General features: G+C 40.1%; 1 protein-coding gene across 2 annotated transcripts in view; it reads left to right on the top strand.

The window, feature by feature from the left end:
- SLC9A9 (solute carrier family 9 member A9) overlaps positions 1–8484 on the top strand; it is a 217526-nt gene extending 209042 nt beyond the window's left edge. For both annotated transcript variants that reach the window (XM_068692820.1, XM_068692819.1), the window contains 2 exons: positions 4363–4468; positions 5032–8484. In XM_068692820.1, the coding sequence (XP_068548921.1) occupies positions 4363–4468; positions 5032–5253 (328 nt within the window). In that variant the 3' untranslated portion in view covers positions 5254–8484. The remainder of the gene's footprint in view (positions 1–4362; positions 4469–5031) is intronic.
- Positions 8485–18134: the final 9650 nt, after the last annotated feature.

The raw sequence follows: 18134 nt of genomic DNA, 5'->3' as shown, positions 1-18134 counted from the left end.
AAAGTAATCTCTGGAAAAATCACTAGATGTAATTTTGACTAGTATCACAAGAATTTCTGTACTTTGGGGCTTTTTAATACGAATATTTTAGTATGAAAGTATTTACCTTTGAGAAGGATAGAATTACCTTGAATTACAGAACCACCATTATGCAATGAAATAAAAGGTAAAAAAGTACCTTCTGAGCCTAATGCAGTGTTTTATAGAGGTAAAGGTGAGCTACCACATGTATTTAAGAACTGCGGCCACCTCTCCTGCCCATGGGATTTTGTTTTTTTCTTCTTTAAACTATATAAATTAGTTTTCTCTCAAAAGCTCCAGTCAAGCATGCAGAAAGAGAGGGCACAGTAGTTACTATTATATATTTAACAAAACTATTACAGGTAGAGTAGAACTCTGACCCTCAAGCAAAAGAAAAATGCAAGTCCTAGAGCCAGAACAGATGTGTTTACAACCATAGTATTTTTCCCTCTTTGAATATGCTAATGCCATTAAGTCAAAAAGATAGCGATTTACCAATAGTCTCAAAAATTTGACAGAACACATGAATTTAACAAAAGTGTAGTCATTTGAAACTTACTAACCGAAAGAAACTGAGATTCTATTTTTTCCCGTTCTGACATGAATCAAAAACTTTGAAAACTCCAAATCTTCTGCATAATGGAAATCCTAAATTTATGGTTACTGGTATTACCATTTGCCATAAGGATTACCTGATCTCTCTCATTTGAAGGCTTTATTTAAAAAATTACAGGTAATCTGAGCCATTTAATACATAGGAGGAAAATTTCTGTAATATGCATTTGTTTCAGGCAGATGGAGGGAACGAAAATCAAGCAATTCCAAATTTTTCCCCTTAAAAATCCTGATGAGACTATTTTGAAGTGATCTACACTTGGCGGAAAAAAATTCAAATCCTATCCTGGTGATTTGAAAGTCCAGCATAAACGAGATCCCATTGTGAAACTTCCGTTATAAAGTTTGCTATTCATACCCTCAAACTTATTCAATCTTGAGAGCAAAACTCTGAAGATCTTGTTTTTGAGTATGCTGTATCCTCCAACAGCCCATTCGACCTGTTCAGCTTCACCAGCCCTAGCAAACCACCCATCTGCATTCAGGCTACTTTGGCCCGACGTGTTATCTACCTGTAGATGAGGAAGTCTCATGATTTAAAGTGAGAAAGACTGAACCAGAGAGGAGTAAACACTGATTTAAATGCCGTCTGATAGCAGTACAAAAGAGATGAACTATGCCTGGTGAGCAGGGACTGCAGAATGGAACTGCCAAAGCAGTTGCCAGGATGTTCAAACAGCCATAAGGGGACCCAGGGTAAAGATTTGTGGGTACGTGAACGGAGAGCAGAAGCCTGGAAATATAGGGATTCAATGGGAAATTTAACGGTCTACTTCAAAAGTGAAGGCATGCTAACATGCCAGCAAAGTATACAAATTTATATGCTGTAAGTACACATGCACAAACATCTGAAACTCAGTTTCCCAGCTTACAAGATACCACCACTCCAAAAATAACATTCTTTAATTTACTGTATGGTATCTGAGACACGCAGGTAGCCTGTTATGCCCATAGAGGACTGAAATGCAAGTGAGAGTGGGTTGATTGATATATCTTCCTGCTATCTTTTCCCCATCCCTGAATTAGGAAGACATAGATTTGGTTAGGCAGTTATATCTGAGTTCTGCTAAGTTCTACACTTAGTTTCTTCCAATTTTTAAAGCTGCCTTAGTGCAAAATTCATCTTTTTCTATTACTGTATTTAAATTATTTTTCCCTGGAGATGTAATCAGGCCATGGAATGTGATAAGATTTTTTTTGCCAGCCTTAAAATGCTGTAGACCCATGTCTGATATATTTTTGAAATGCCAGCGTTATACATGGATTAGAATTCCCCTTTCATGCCACACTGAACAACGTGATTATGTCTGCAATACTATAAAGCAACTGTGCCAACAATAAAGAAGAACCATTTATGGCACAGGTCATTAAAACAATGAAAAATAGGCCCATGCAAGTGAAGTTTTTAGTGGGCTGAATAATTACTAGTTAACTAAGGAACAAAGCAGTAAATTTATTACAGGTTTAGAAGCATTACAATAAAGTGAAGTCAGTTTTCTTGAACTTGAACTGTATCAGAAGAGACTACAAAGCAAAAACATTGACAGTTCACAACAAATGCAGAAAAGGGAAGGGAACTTAGAGGATGCACTGGAGCCCAAAATAAAGTCTTCACTCAATTTAAAAGCCGTCAATGTACATGCATAGCAACTAAATAGTTAAACACATCAGACACTAGAAGTTCACCCCAAAAGGTGTGGTGGCTCAAAAAACTGGGGGGAGGGGGGTAGAATAGAAATCCCTCCACTCAAGACTTTTGTGCCAACCAAGTAGTCTGCCCATTTCACTGTGATGGTGCTGGGCTACCTGGAAGCATGCGTGCCATCCGTACATAACATAGGAGGTAAAGAGAACACACATTTCACTGAGGGCTATAAAGCTTAATATAACGTTATAAGACTGTTTATACATGAGATCCAAGAGATTGGATTAAGGAGGTAGTGTAGAGGAATATTCATTCTCAGTTACTTATTTTAGAATGAATAATGGAAAACAGAATAATCAAGTTTAACTTCCATTACAAACCTCTGTTTTTCATGCAGGGTCTGTCAAGTCAGTTCAAACAATTCAAGTTTGTAATAAGAAAGCCAGTATTAAAAAAGATTAAAAACATAGAATTAGGCTCCTACTTCCATTATTGCCTTTTCTAAGCAGTTCAGAAAACTCATATTGATAGCTTCTATACATTGCTTTTTTAATAATAGTTCTCAACTACTTGGCACTTTGAAGGTTTTTTTCCCTGGAGGTTTCCAATAAGATTGGATCAGGAAAGATTTCATTTAGTTTTGCTCAGAACCTAAACTTTCCCTACTTAATCTGATCATGAGATTCCCTCCTTGGTCAATTCCACTAGATCAATTTAATCAGATTTTAATATAGTCTTAAAATCTTTTTTGAAGTGGACTCATTCATTTTTTCACATTAGCTCAGCATACAATCTTGCATGAAGGAATTCCATGGTCTTCTGATAGATACAATTTAATTTTAAAAAATTCCACAGAAAAAAAATACACATACCAAAAACAGACTACAGAACTTGTGCGGCAGTAGCACAGAGCTGAGCAGATTATCTAGTCTTTCAGTCTGTAACTGAGAGCATAAAGGGTGTTTTACGTGACAGTTTCTTCAGCAGACAGAGTTTGTACAGAGTGTGTGGAGCAGTGATGTCAGACGGTTATGAAAGAAAAGGTGGTACTGGCTGGGCTAGGTTGAAGACATACTGCTACTTACTCAGTATTCCTGCAATATTGCTGCAGAGCTCAAGTAACCCCTCAGAGTTACATTTGTTACTCCCCTCTTTAATGAGGGGGTGAGAGAGCTGGGGCAGGAGGGAGAATAAAGAGGGTCAATAATCAATCAAGCAAGTTTTCCCTGGCAGCACAAATAGCTGACAGACCTGCTTCCCAGAGAACACCAAAAATTACTTTGTGAGTAGCTGAGGAGATAAGTCAACTTGCAGGACTCTTGGGAGAGCTATTATTGACAGATACAAGGATGATATAATTGCTTAAGATGAGCAGGTTTTTCCTTTATCTCAATAAAGCCCTTTTGGATGAAAAGATAGGAAAGACAGGCGTGAGACAACAGCATAAAGCCTGTTCTTAACTTATTTACATAATTTTATATAAAGGAGCATTGATGTATGAAGTGTAAAATGTGTTGAATGCTGAGAATAGGGTATTGCTGAGAATTTACGTACGCTCCCAGAAACAAAGACACTTTGAAATTTTTTTTGAAATATTTGAAATTTTTTATTTGAAATATACTTTGCTGATTGAAGAAATGCACTGATCTTACAAAAGGTTGAGTATATGTTTAAGAAAAAGTTTACTACTATTCTTACATAACCAGCTGATACAGTTGCATCTTAAAGTGTTTCCTGTTACAATTGCATAAGAGATCACTCTTACAGCAATCAGCAGATGGGAACAGCAAACAGGATAATCTACTGTGTATTTCTTCTCTTTGAATTCCTTCTCCATTTCTGTATCCTGTGACATACCCTTCAGCCATTCTGGTGCCCTTCAGAACAGGCTTTGATCACCAGGTCATCCTAACTAATGAAAGGTGAACCAACACAGTAACGGGTTAGCAAAGAACTATTTGCTTTGTTTCAATTCAACTAGACAATTACTGTAAGCTTTGAAATGAAGTTTCCTTGCATAATACAGAAGCATCTTAGTATCAATAACCAATATGGGAGATATTCTTTAATGAACTTCACAGATACCTAAAACCTATTTTAACCCATGCTGGTCCACCTCTCACAACGACGTTACCCGAATGGTGTAATCCTGTTGCCAGACTTCTGACCAGCCCCAGTGCATACGGAGTAAGTACCTAGCTTAGTTAATGGTATTTTAGGAGTAACCCAAAACCCACCTTACTCAATGAAACACCTTGGTAAAGTCCCTTTTCCAAAGCCTATTATTTTCAACAACAATTATTATATGGATTATATGGATTTCTTCAGGATTGTAGAGGAGGGGTCTCAGAAGGTACAGTGCTACATTTTCAAGAACAGCCACAGATTTTGTGAGCTTCAAATATGGGAAATATTTTAAATAATTCAGTCAGATGCTGAAAGTATTGGCTGTCCCATTCCACTGGCATCAGTGGTATCTAAGTACTGAAGTTATCTTAGGTCTGGACAGTAAACTATGTTCCCCAGTACAGCCTGAAAGCTGACCATGATAAGCAACTATTTGCTTTAATCAACATCAAGATGAGATCAACATGGTAAATTAGTAGCTTAAAAAAAAAAAAAAAAAAAAAAAAAAAAGGCAAATAAAGTCAAAGTAGAATTGCTTCAGACCTGTTTTTCATTTAAGCTTTATTAAAAATCCTTCTCTAAATAGCTTCTTCCACTGATGTTTTTCCTTGTCTGAAACACAGGATCAACTGAAGAACGAGGACACCAGTTATATCATAAATAATGATGAACTGAGTGAAAACTACGAATCCTCTGCTCATACACCAGGGCCAAAACAGGAGAGAACAGGCTGCACCCAGGCTACAGGCAAGGAAGATATTTGTGAAGGAGATCTTGGATTAGGAACATACGAACTCCGGCTTGAACACACATCATGTCAACGTCAGCTAAATTCATTGGCATGAACAGTAATTTAAAATTGTAAATAAAAAGTAAACCAAAGAAAGAACATTACATGAGCAAGAGACTAGAAAGAGTACTAAGCACAAAAATCTTATATCTTACTGAGTAAATTCCTGTTCTTCTACGTAAAGTTTACCGTCACTTATATAACTACAACAATATGCAGTCTTGTCTTTTTTTTTTTTAAACTGTAGCAGTTGTCATCAAAAAGGTAGGCACTGCCAGCCCACTGTAAACCCATTACAGCCGCATGTTTTCTCACATTGCATTTGACTGTATCATGCCACTCACACATGTACGCTGGCCTTTGAATGCATCTTTAACCAGCCGGGATGGAAAGAAATATCTTTCTAACATACTCATGCTCTCAGCAGTTTTTATACAGCTGCTCCTGAACAGATCCACAACACAATGGAGAGGATTTTAGAAATAAAAGCAAACATTTAACAGCATTTCCTGTATTCAAAGCATTAAGGTACCATCTTAAAAAAAAAAAAAAAAAAAAAAAATCTGTTTCTCAACACTCAGAGTTAAAGCACCCAATTTGGGTTCTCTTGTTGCCTAGCAAATATACAGCCCCAACGCTCCCTAGGCTGTCTTTAAAAGGACAGAAACATCTCCCAAATGATCCAGAAAAGCCTGCACACAGAAATGAGCTGCTTGAGGCACCTAGTAGGAGATGGCTAAGAAGTAGAATTGTCTCAAGACCCAGAGAGTGGTGAGATTTAAGCAGCTAATTACAAACTCCAGGGAGGCTCCCATCAAGATGCAAGCTTTTGATTCATATAAGAACTACATGTAGCATAGTTTTTTGCATGAAGTATGATCAGAAGTGCTGCTTTCCCCAGCACTCCCCACATCAAGATTTTCTATAACCCAAAGTGTACGAAACATTACCTCTGCTTAGAAGAGATTTGAAGCTGCATCCTTCACCCAAATATAAAGACTCCAGCCACTAAGCCAGTAAATTTTGCTGAAATAATAGATCCTACCACTGTGGAGAATGTCCCACTTGGTACAAAAAAGAAAAAATACTTGGAGGGAAAAAAGATGAACGAGATGCATACATGTGAGCACACGAGCATGACAGGGATATCACTAGTTAAGTAAACATAAACTCTAGTAGTACCTATTGAATTTATACAGGAAAGAAAGAAGATTTTTCTGAAGAGTACATGATATAACAATACTTAACATGCATTGCAGAACCTCAATCAAGTTCCTTCATGCTCACAGTGTAGCCTTTTCCTGAGGACCAGTCCAGGAGCTGCTTTCTAAATACGCCTTATAGCATAGTTTGTATAGGGTCACACCATGATGCCATAAAATGAACATCAGTAGCAGGAGGCATTCAAGTTGGTAAAATCAGCAGCTGTCTCCCCACACACACACACTGCTGCACTGAATGGGCATGACAACTGTTCATACAACAATTATTCCACAAGGCATTTGTCATTACAGTTTCATAGCACAAAACTTACAAGCTGAAAACAGCGTTGTTGTTTGTAAAATAATTTTAAGTGTATACTTTAAGACATCATCTGTTTTATTTTGTATTACCTTAAGGAAAAGGTTGTCTCTAATCAAATATCTCTGGAAAAAAATATATCTTAAGACTGGCAACAAAGATAAACCTCTTTCTGTACTTATTCTGGGCACACACTTTCACATTGGTAGTGAAGTCAGTGATAGTTAGATAATAAAAACAAGAGGAGAATTTAGGTATGAAAGTATTGATTGTTTGCATAAGTGCAGGAACTGACTAAACAAGTGGTCAATCACATACACAATGAGCTGCCACATACTATTATCACACATTAGGGTAGATCAGCATTTGTACCAGGGAGGTACTGCAAATACAGGGGTAAAGACAGGCTATTGTTCTCACAATGTGTACCTTTCCTAACCTCCACAGTTTGAACTAACAGTGCATGATAATGTTCCCAATCAAGTTTTTTTAGTAGTGTCATTCTCAAATGCACAGTCAATAAGCAAGGAACTTGTTAACCATAAGAATAAAAATCAAGCCATCTCCATGAATAGAGATAAGGCTGAATACATCTTGATTTCACCACAGATGGAAGCTGAAATACAAGCTTCAATATAATCAAGCTTTAGTCATTCTTAACCAGTAATTAATTAGCCTGGAAAAGTGTGGCTCTAGAACAATTGCTTTAAGCATAAGTTTGACCACTGGATCTCTATATGCCATCATGAAAGATCAGAAGCTTAAACTGGCATTTTATTTTCCCCCAAACACTAAACAAGTAACTTCAAAGGAACTCAGTCCCCCTGTGGTTTAAAAAATAAATAAATCAGGCATGAAAAGTTTTCAGAAAAAGTAGTTAATTTCCAACTCCCTGCCTTGTTCAGCTTTGTGTTGTGGAAAAAAGATGCATAGTAGGTCATGAGAAGGAGAAAGGGTGAGAAAGTAAGGTTTTATTGCCTAGTACAGTACTGCGCATCCTGCAGCATATTGTGGGAAGTGGTAAAGACAACAGGAAGCAGGAGAGCAGGTAGAGACATGCCGCAGTGAGATAAATATGTGGCAACACCATGAGAAATTATCATGGACAGGTACTAGCATAGTCCTGATTTCAGTAGCTAAGATATCCTGTTGCAATCTTCAGAAGTACTGAGTACTTGCCACCAAGCTTCCCAAATTCCTTGGGAAGCATGGACCCCAGTCCTCAGCTTACAGGGCAAATCAATAAACTGTTATTAAGAAGATGCAAAGCTGTTTTTCACAACTGCTACATGACCTGCAAATGACAAACTCTTCCCAAAAAGAGTTCTGCTCTTAGATTCTGCTCTGCAATCCGTCCCACAGTATACTCTATGGGGTTTTTGATTTGTCGTCTCTGTGTCCAAATCTCTCACACTTGTGAGAAATGTAATAAATGGAGGGCTCTGGGGTCTGAAGTTCTGTTTATTCAAAAAAGAGTCAGTAGTGAGAACTCCCCTCACTGTTGTGTCTGTATGCCTAAACTTCACTTGGTAAAGAAAGTCGTCTCTTGTAACAGGAGAGTTCTTTCTTCACGACAGATTTTTATGCTGTCTGTCAAAAAACTCAATCAGTGGTCCCAGCAAGATGGAGCTTTATCCTCCAGGACTATGATCAGCAACAAAATACCATTGGCTTTTAGGAAATGTAATTTGAGCTGCAAGCAAACCTGAAACTTGTATTAAATGGCAATAAAAGTCCTGATGATCCATTACATTATTCAGCCTTGCCATTGCCTAATTTTAAGTTATTCTTTTCGTGACATGCAGTTTAAGAGAGTTAAAACAACATTAAAACAGATGATATATTTGTATTCAAGTAAAAATTACTGGCAACAAGTAATTCTGCACAACCATTTAAACAGAGCAATGGATGTTGAAAGGCCTTTAATGTTAATTTACAGTTCATATGCTAGAGATTTAAACTACTCAATATCTCACTGCATTTGACTGAACCCGCAAGTTACACATGATAAATGTGAACCTATTCTTCCTATCCAAGTTAATCTAATAGAACACCGCTTGGAAAAGAGAGATGTAAAATACTGTCAAAACAGTGACTGTATGTTTGAAGGCCAACTTGCTAGTAGAAACGGAAATCTGCAATACTGCTAAACCTTTCAGTTTTCAGAAGTAACAAGTGAAGTTTTATAATGAGCTGCAGAGAGTGTTTAGCAAACACTCTGGTTAGCTTGGTTGGAAGCAGCAGAATGAATCCAGGATATAAATAGGAGAGCCAGCCCCAAAGACACTGTTCTAAAAATATCAGGTCACGATGATAACTTTCACAGAGAAGTGAAACATTCAGTAACCTCGCTGAAAGCAGGGGCCACTAGAAGCAAACATCTACACTGCTGTGTTAAAAAGATCCCATTTTTCCTCAGTAAACATATTAGGGCTAACTCCAGACCAACTAACCCTGTACATAACTTAAGCTGCTAAACTAATTGCATTGAAGCCAAGAGTGATTCACACCCCTTTTGCTGAGCAACCTAAGTGCCCTGCTGGGCTTTGAGTGATCTGTACAATAGGTCTGTCTGCCCTTGTGAAAGCTGGTCTGTATTTTGCTATCAGCCATCAAGTAATGCAGACCTGTAAGGTCCCACCCACTAGGTGTATTGGGGTACAACACAAAAGCAGCAAGATACATTAGTCACTTCAGATGCACATAAGCACTACACGTGTTTTCAATTTTTTTTTTTCATGAGTTCAGTGAATCCTCAGGACACAAACATCTGTTACGCACTTAAGAAAAGGAAAAACCTGAATACCCACTTTAAAGATTGGAAGCTACTTCTAAAGGCAAAGTTACTTTCCCCTACTTCCTTCGAGTGAAATGCAAAATAGCCCTTTTCAACATCTTACAGAAAACCACTTTTGAGCATTGTAAAGAACTTAACACAAACAAGCTCATCCCTGACAGAATAATCCCAACAGACATGAGTTCTCCTTAGTGAACCGTGAAAGGCTTGTCAACATTTTTATTTTATAAACAGCCTTTCAGAGCTTAAACTCTCCAGTCAATCCAAATTTCCCAAGCAAGCAGTAAGCATCAGTCCCAATACCAGTTAATTTTCAGCTCATGAAATGCCTTCCCTTAGCTCAATGATTAGCTTTCCTAGTAGGTATTACTGCTCAGGAGAATTTGACAAATGTTTGGACACATTTTTCCTTTAATATTTGGGGGAAGGGGCGGGTTAAAGGTTTAAGTGTCATAATTGCATACTTCCAGTTTCCCCACTGTTAACAGGCACATTGCCTTCTTCCCACAGCAGGCCACCCTTGCTCTGGGCACACCACAGGAGGCAGGGAGCACTGCACAAGCTCTGCTGCACAATGGGAGCCATAGGAATGACTCTGCTCCAAAATAACCTTTTTTCCACCACTGTCAGAGCACGGGCAACATCTTCCCATTTAATTCAGTGTTGCTGGTCTCTATTACTCCTCTGCAAAAATGAAATCTGAGGTACAAAAGAACAAATATTGTTTCAGGCCTCAGAGGATTCTCAAATCTGAGCAAACCAAATGAACATAACCCAGTGAAAACCCAGCAGGGCCTGAAACCTTGGTGCCAGAAGCAGCAGTAAGGAATGCCCAGGGGAGGTTTCCAGCCACGGCACTATATCCTTCTTTACTACCTAGCTGTCTGCTTCTGTGTGCTGCATCTGGACATAAATAACATACTGCTGCCTCACTCAGTAAGGATTTGAAACTAGAGAGCACTACACCTAACAACCTTAACACTAAGAAATAACCTTATGCCATGATATTAGGCATTATGCAGGCCTAGGACAAGTTACAGGCAAGTGAGTTGAAGTAGGGTAAGATCCCATAAGTTAAATGGGATTTCTGACTCCAGAGGTATGGTACCATCTAAATGTAACCCAATGCTTTTGCATACATGCCTGACTGGAAATGAAAATATAAGAAAGGGAAATGAATAAATGAATGAGGAAGGAACGGGAGACAGAAGTCAGTGCTAAAGAAGACACTTGAAGTGAAAAAGATCACTAAGATATTATGTGGCAACTGCAGACTAAAAACCCCAACAAAGTATTTGCCAATAAAGAAAAGAAGAATTAGCCTGAAGAATGCTGCTAAAATCTTTGCCAGAGCTCCATCCCTGGCTCTAATACTGCACTGTAAAAACTTTAGCACTCCACAGGGCTAAAGGGAGACATGGCTGCCAGCTGAAGGTTGACCAAATTTAAAGAAAATGAAGAAAAAGGAGCCAGGGTGAAAGGCTAATCCTTCAACAGCACTGTTAGCAAAGTAATAAAGGCAACACCAGCCTGCTATTTGCAGAAGCGTGGAAAAACAACTCAAGATATAAGTTCCTCAGTGTTCTTCATTTCTTCTCCCCCTGCCTTGCCAGCTATTCATTTTTTCACCAAGTTGTCTCTTTCACGTTCTCTGGCTTATGTTTAGAATGAAAACTTCACTTTCCTCGCTGCTTTGGCTAGAAATATTTTATGGAGTCCTTTCCCCCTTAGTGCAGGATTCGCACCCAAATTTGTAATGGTTCTTCAAAAAGAAGCCAATGTATGAGTGTGTCAGCTACATGATGTCTACTCCAGGTACAGATTGTACATGAAGACAGATGGGTCAAGCACACTGGTTTACCCTTCAGGCACTTCACTATGGCTAGGAAAGCTAAAAGCAAGTGCTCATTTATTTTAATTACAGTAAATAACCAGAATAAAGTATTTAAAAATAAATAAATAAGGAAAATAAAGCAAAAAATAAATAAGGAAACCCTGATGAATGCAACATGTACACACACACAAAAAAAGTCCCTATTCTGTTCTACAACTACTTCACTTACTGTGGGACTCAGTCTGCTCTCACTCAGATCCTAATATTTAGAGGCCTGAACATCACTAATGGAGAATCTGCCAGGGACCCTTGGATTCCCTAAATTGGGTTTAAAACAAATCCTCTCCACCAGGACAAGCTCCCCATGCACCAGCACCTGGCAAAGTTTTACCCTGACCTGATTCACTGGAAAATGCAGTGATGTATGAGTGGTTGGAAAGTTGCCTGGCAGAGAAGGACCTGGGAGTGATGGTTGATAGTCGGCTGAATATGAGCCAGCAGTGTGCTCAGGGGGCCAAGAAGGCCAACAGCATCCTGGCTTGCATAAGAAGCAGTGTGGCCAGAAGGGATAGGGAAATGATTGTCCCCCTGTACTCAGCTCTGGTGAGGCCGCACCTCGAGTACTGTGTTCAGTTTTGGGCCCCTCACTACAAGAACGACATCGAGGTGCTTGAGCAAGTCCAGAGAAGGGCGACGAAGCTGGTGAGGGGTCTGGAGAACAAGTCCTACGAGGAGCGGCTGAAGGAGCTGGGCTTGTTCAGCCTGGAGAAAAGGAGGCTCTTTATAAGTACATTAAAGGAGGCTGTAGCGAGGTGGGAGTTGGTCTGTTCTCCCACGTGCCTGGTGACAGGACAAGGGGAATGGGCTAAAGTTGTGCCAGGGGTGTTTTAGGTTAGATGTTAGGAAGAACTTCTTTACTGCGAGGGTTGTGAGGCATTGGAATGGGCTGCCCAGGGAAGTTGTGGAGCCACCATTTCTGGAGGTCTTTAAAAAACTTTTAGATGTTGAACTTTGTGATATGGTTTAGTGGAGGACTTGTTAGTGCTAGGTCAGAGGTTGTACTCGATGATCTTGAGGTCTCTTCCAACCTAGAAAATTCTGTGATTCTGTATCCCAAAGCTGAAGTTGTAAATACAGGAAGAGAACTTCATTACACAGAAAGGAACATGGAGACAGCATCCCTGACTTTTAGAGTAGTTCAGGTGTTCACAAACGGTAATTCTAAACCACCTTTGCCAATAACTACTTAACTGTCACCTCAGAAACACATCAGGAGCACAACCTGCCTAAGTCTGTAAGCAAAGGCAGATATTCCAGCTAGATTTCCCAAGAAAGAACACTCCTAACCATGTTACAGAGGTTTTATACCTTCTGTACACACAGCTTTGAAGTTACTTGTAATTTTTTAACACTGATGGAATGCCTACAACGAACAAACAAGTAACATTTCCTGTACCATTCGTACTCCAGAACAGTTTTAATGCATTTGCATTAACAAATATTTTTTTATTTTTTTTCAGTCTCTCTCCTTAAACAGGAGAACAAGAAAAACTGTTTATTCTAGACATCTGACAGCAATTTCTAAAACCAATAAGCCCCAGTTAACAGCATTTATTAAAGTGGATTCAGGTTCATGGGTGCCCTCAGTTGAAACAGTCACAGCTCCTTAATGATTTAGTGCAACTCCTTCACAGATTTTTAGCTGGCTGTATCATAAGTATGATCTGAATGACCTCATGACTTCCATTACATATTTTCCTTTTCAAGAAATCTAAGCAGTACAAAATGGGAGTAAAGCACAGTACATCAATTTTGTCTCAGGGTTTTCCAAATGATTTTCAGGACCTCTCAATAACTTCTGAGTACTTATAAAGTTATTTCAGTACCCCTCAGTCTGCCACTGTAACCAGCACACTAACTGGGCGACCCCAGCCAGCGCTATGGCACTGCTCCAGCCTTCAGCATTAGGGTAGGGAAGGTCCGGGTGCTACCAGCAGCGCACAGCCTCCCCTTTGCCTCTTCCCCCTCGCTTCCTGCAGCAACCTGACAGAGGATAGATTGGGGCAGCCCGTAACAACCCTTGCTTTGCCTTGAATTTGCTTGCTACTGAATTCATTTTGGAAGAGTCCAAGCTTGTCCAAAGCTTTGTTTCATGTAAAAAAAAAAAAAAAAAAAAATCAGCTCAGGTTAACAGCAACTCCAAGCTTAAGCTCCTAAATAAGTGATCTAACTTTTAGAAGTGATGAATACACAGCAGCTCACACTGAAGCCTACTGTCCTCACGGCCCTCAAAGCCCTCAAATCACACTGAAATTAGGGCATAGAAAGTGCCAAAACCACTCATTGCTCCCAACAAGGCTTGGAAGTAAAACAAAAGCATAGCACAAAACACACTTTTCTGGTCAGCACAATAAAGTTCCCTACCCAAAGACTGCAACCAATTTCCATAGCGCTATGACTCAGCTACTGTTCAAGGAATAATTTGGAGACTTAAGCAGTACTGTACTGACTGCCCTTCAGGCCATTGCTTTCTCTTTACCACTCGCACCTCTCCTCTTTTTTGAAGTAGACCATACCCAGAAGAAGCAGGCTAAGACCTGGGCAAGTATGAGGAGTGGTGACTCCATCCTTCGCTTAGCATCTCAGCCTCCCCTCCAAAGCAGTGGGGGGGCACTCTGCATGACTTCTCAGGATTTGTGTGAAAGCTCAGTGTGCACTGCAGTAGATTTTGTGATGGCTGCTCCAGCATATGCCTCCCGTACTTTCTGGGATATTGCTTGTAACCTTAGTTAATGGATGTGGATGTCCTGAGAACCTTCCTGCACAGAGAAATATCGCTTTTGGATGCAGCAGTGCAAGACCATAGACACGATGGCTAGACCTAAGCAATGCCTGAAGCATCCTCTCCAAAGGATGATCTGCTCCACCAGCTCCTGATGGCACCTTAAAACTTTTTTTTTTTTTAAGAAAAAAAAAGAGCTGTATTCATAGAAAGGTGAGGGCCGGCAAGCATCACGCTTTGAAGGTGTGTGAAGGTAGCAATTAAACCTCTTTACCCCAAACTCAGTCACATCCTTTTTTCTCTGTATGTTAAGTATTCTGTTTCATCTCAACAGGGCAGGCAACCAGCAAAGCCAGTACAGGAGTTCAGAGGACAAAATCAGAGCCCTCTATTCTTGACATTCATTGAGTCAGTTTTCTGCACCTTATTATTTCATTCCCCCCTTGGACACTCTTCACCCTTGCTGTTCCATTGCAGGACCTCATATAAGCCACAGGATTCAGAGCGACTTGGGCATAGTTAAATTAGCTCTCACCATTGCAGGGCACTTCAGTGCAAGTGATCAAAAACATTGTTCAGACATTTGGGAATCAAAAAAGCACCGTTACATCAAAAATCAAATACTGCACAATACTGCACTGATTTCACTACAAGCTCAATGGAACAGAAGTCAATATCAATCATTTTGATTGTTTTGATTCAAGTGTTGAACATTTAATTCCTTATTGCATTAAATATTAGTAGAAGGACATTATTTGATGTTGTATATTACACCTAAATTCAAAAGTAAATCTAAAAAGATTAAAGTTATGAAACAATATTGAATCCCGTAAGATATTTCAGTTTTTAATTCCAGTTCACAAAGAGTAAGATTTCAGGGATGGGGATTTTCTGTTCCCCCTAGGACAGGCATTATATAAAACCACCCATGTGCCTCCTTGAGCCTTGGCTAAGCATCCTTCTCAGGTGCTCCCTGGCCCAAAGTCCAACAACCCAGCCAAAGATACAGGACACGCACAGGGCTTCCAGATAAGACAGGAGAAATATCTCTTTGCTCCAGCAGTGACAGGGTAGCATTAAAAAAGTCACTTATCACATGAATTCCAGTGCTCTCAAACCAGCTCACTTCCTCTCTTTGCTGGCTCAGGGTCAGCTTCACCCAAATAAGCTCCATCCCACAACAATCAACTTTTTTCCATGACAAGGCCTCAAAACCCCCAGAGGTTTAAATGGGAACATGATGACAAAGCCAGGAAACTCACACTAGTTAAAGGAAAGAGAACTGTCTATTAATAAGTTCATGGGCAAAAGCATCTGTTAAACTGGAGTTAAGCCTGAAATTAGGACTACGTTAAAAAAAAAGGACTTATGAACACAAGTTTTCTGCATAAATTGTTCAGTATGAATTAAACACCCAGCTGCATGGAGCTGGCAGATTTTCATTTTAAAAAATCAAAAGTCATTCATAAGCTCTCCCTTTAGCAAAAACATTCATTTTATCCTCCCACAGAGAAAATCGAGATATTTAAGTATCACGACCTTCAGTATCAAAAGGAAATCTATACAATAAGAATTACACATTTGGAAGAATTTGGCAAGTTCCCCAAGTTTAAAAAGTTGTTTGTTTGGTTTTTAAGCTTGGGAAGAGAACACAAGAAAGTTCACACAGAAGAAAAAAAACTTTGTTGAAGAAAAAGTACACAAATCGTTTCCCCAGTCAGATCTCTTTTGCTAGAATAAAGCCTAGACATTTCCCAGTTTTAAAAGATATTTTAATTTTCTTTGAGCTTTTTTCTCTTGGATTTTCTCCCTGTGATGACATGATTCCAAACTAAAGAAATCATTTCATAACAAGAAGGGGAGTGGTTACTTAGTTTCTATGAAATACAATTGTTATTTTTCAATTAAAAAAAAAAAAAGTGAGGGTAAAAAGTATATTTCATATATATATATGTATTCTCCCTTTCTCCTGCAATTGGATCTTTTCAGTTTAAACGAATTAGATAAGTTAAGAAATTCCAATGTCTGACACAGCTTTCAGTTTCAGGGAGGGGAGCTAACAGACACTTGTGACCAGTGAAGCAGACAAGACCCCGGCAGGCTCCTGGCTGGGCTGGAAAGAAGCAGCAGTACTGACAGAGGACAGCTCTGCTTGCCCAACACATCAGCCATGGGAAAACCCATCCATCTGCCACCAGAACCGGGCCAGTAGCCTGGGTCTATGCAGCTGGGTCCTTGAGCCACCAGCCACCAACCTTCATCTCCAGTGTTGATAAGACAGGGGTCACTAGTAGCACCGGCACACATTTTAATCACCCATTTTGTAGCTGCAAGCAAGATGGGTATGTCAGAGGGGATGATCCCTTAGGACATCCCTTAGCTCCCTTAGGGCTCAGAACCCCACTGTGATCTTCATTTCAGATCTACCTGCTGAAATCTTACTGTGCATGACCTCAGCTGCAGGTTTCCCTTATGGGTGAAACGCTTAATCCTACCCCAGTCCCCAAGGGGGCAGTGTTATTGAGCTAAGAGAGAGGCTTGCCATGCACAATGGCAGTTACCCTATAAGTGCTCCCTGTTCTGTGGCGCTACTTTTCCCTGTCTTGCAACAGCAGCTTGAGTTCAAATACCTAAAAGAGGTTTTACAGCCATTTGAACAGCGTACATCTAGACAGCACAGCCAATTTCTCTAATGCACTGCTAGGACTATAGCATTTTCCCAAGAGAACAAATCCCTCTGACTAGCAACTTTGTCTGCTTTTTTTTTTTTTTTTTTTTTTTTTTTTAAGAGGATTGAGGGACTTCATGATTTTTATAACTCAGAAGGTAGACATATCAAATGATTTCTGATCTTGAGCTTAAAGGAGATACCATGAAAAACTTCCAGTCTGCCTTCCACCTCAAAGCATGTCCCACTGCACTGGGGTGAGTTAGAGTCCGCATCTCACCTCATGTTGGGGAACGTAGCTTAGAAAGTTACTGGGCCAGACATCCCAGCCACGCACACCTGGCTGCTCTCTTTGCCAGTGCTGCCAAGCAAGCAGGGAAGGCTGTGTCTGCCCTTCACTGATCCCCATGCTGCATACCAGTAAGCCAGGCTGGGGAGAGAGCCTCTGTAGTCATCTTTTCCGCTGAACTGCAAGAGGGACCCGAAATCAGTACTCCAAGGATGGGACAAGGGACTTGAAAGCGCTTGTTACACATTAAATGTTCCAGCATTTACTGGAAACAATTACATGCAAATCAGCAACTGCTAGGTAACTCAGGGGTCCTATTTGCTCCAGCAAAAAGTATGTTGCGTTGCCCGACAAGCTTGTTGCATGACAAGCTGCAGGTGGGGTGTGGAGTCTTGTCTTCAGACATTTTTTGGACTTGCATTTGGACTAGCAGAGAGCTGAGGTTCAATGCTGCAGACAAAAGTTGACCCATCTGGTGGGAGCAGATTGTATCAGGAGCTGCTTCTCACTCCTCTGGCAAAAACCCTGCACACAGTTTCAGTCACACTTGGGGCAGAACAGCCCCATGTTACTGGCCCCTGCCCCAGGAGTTGAGGCTGAAATAGTCTCTGCCCAGAGCTTGGAAAGGCTGGGAATCGCAGAGGACCAGCAGCCACCCAGCTCAGTGTTTCAGCTTTCCTGCTTCAGAGCCAGATGCTGACCTGCTCTGCCTCTTTCCTCAGGACACAGCACAGTGGCACATAAGCTTCATTGCAAGACTATGTTCATGATATAAAACCTAAAGTTTCTTTCCTTAATTTCAATCTGTTGCTCCCAGTGTGTTCCTCATCATTATGAAAATTAAGTCTTTCTTCTTGGCATTTTCACTCTGCAGAAACTCGCAGACTACTGTTCTCACAGAAAAGTGAGTGTACTTTTTTTTTTTCTCCTCTTTGAAAAAGGCCTGATCCAAACTTCAATTAAGCTGGGAGGAAGACTGGAACATAAATCAAAGTTTACTTTTAAATGTTAAAATTTAGGCAGAGAAGTGGCACTTTCAGCCCTT

The sequence above is a fragment of the Anas acuta genome, chromosome 9, assembly GCF_963932015.1.
Source record: "Anas acuta chromosome 9, bAnaAcu1.1, whole genome shotgun sequence".
Classification (NCBI taxonomy): Eukaryota; Metazoa; Chordata; class Aves; order Anseriformes; family Anatidae; genus Anas; species Anas acuta.
Note: the sequence above shows the minus strand (reverse complement) of the source record. Positions and strands in the feature narration are given on the sequence as shown.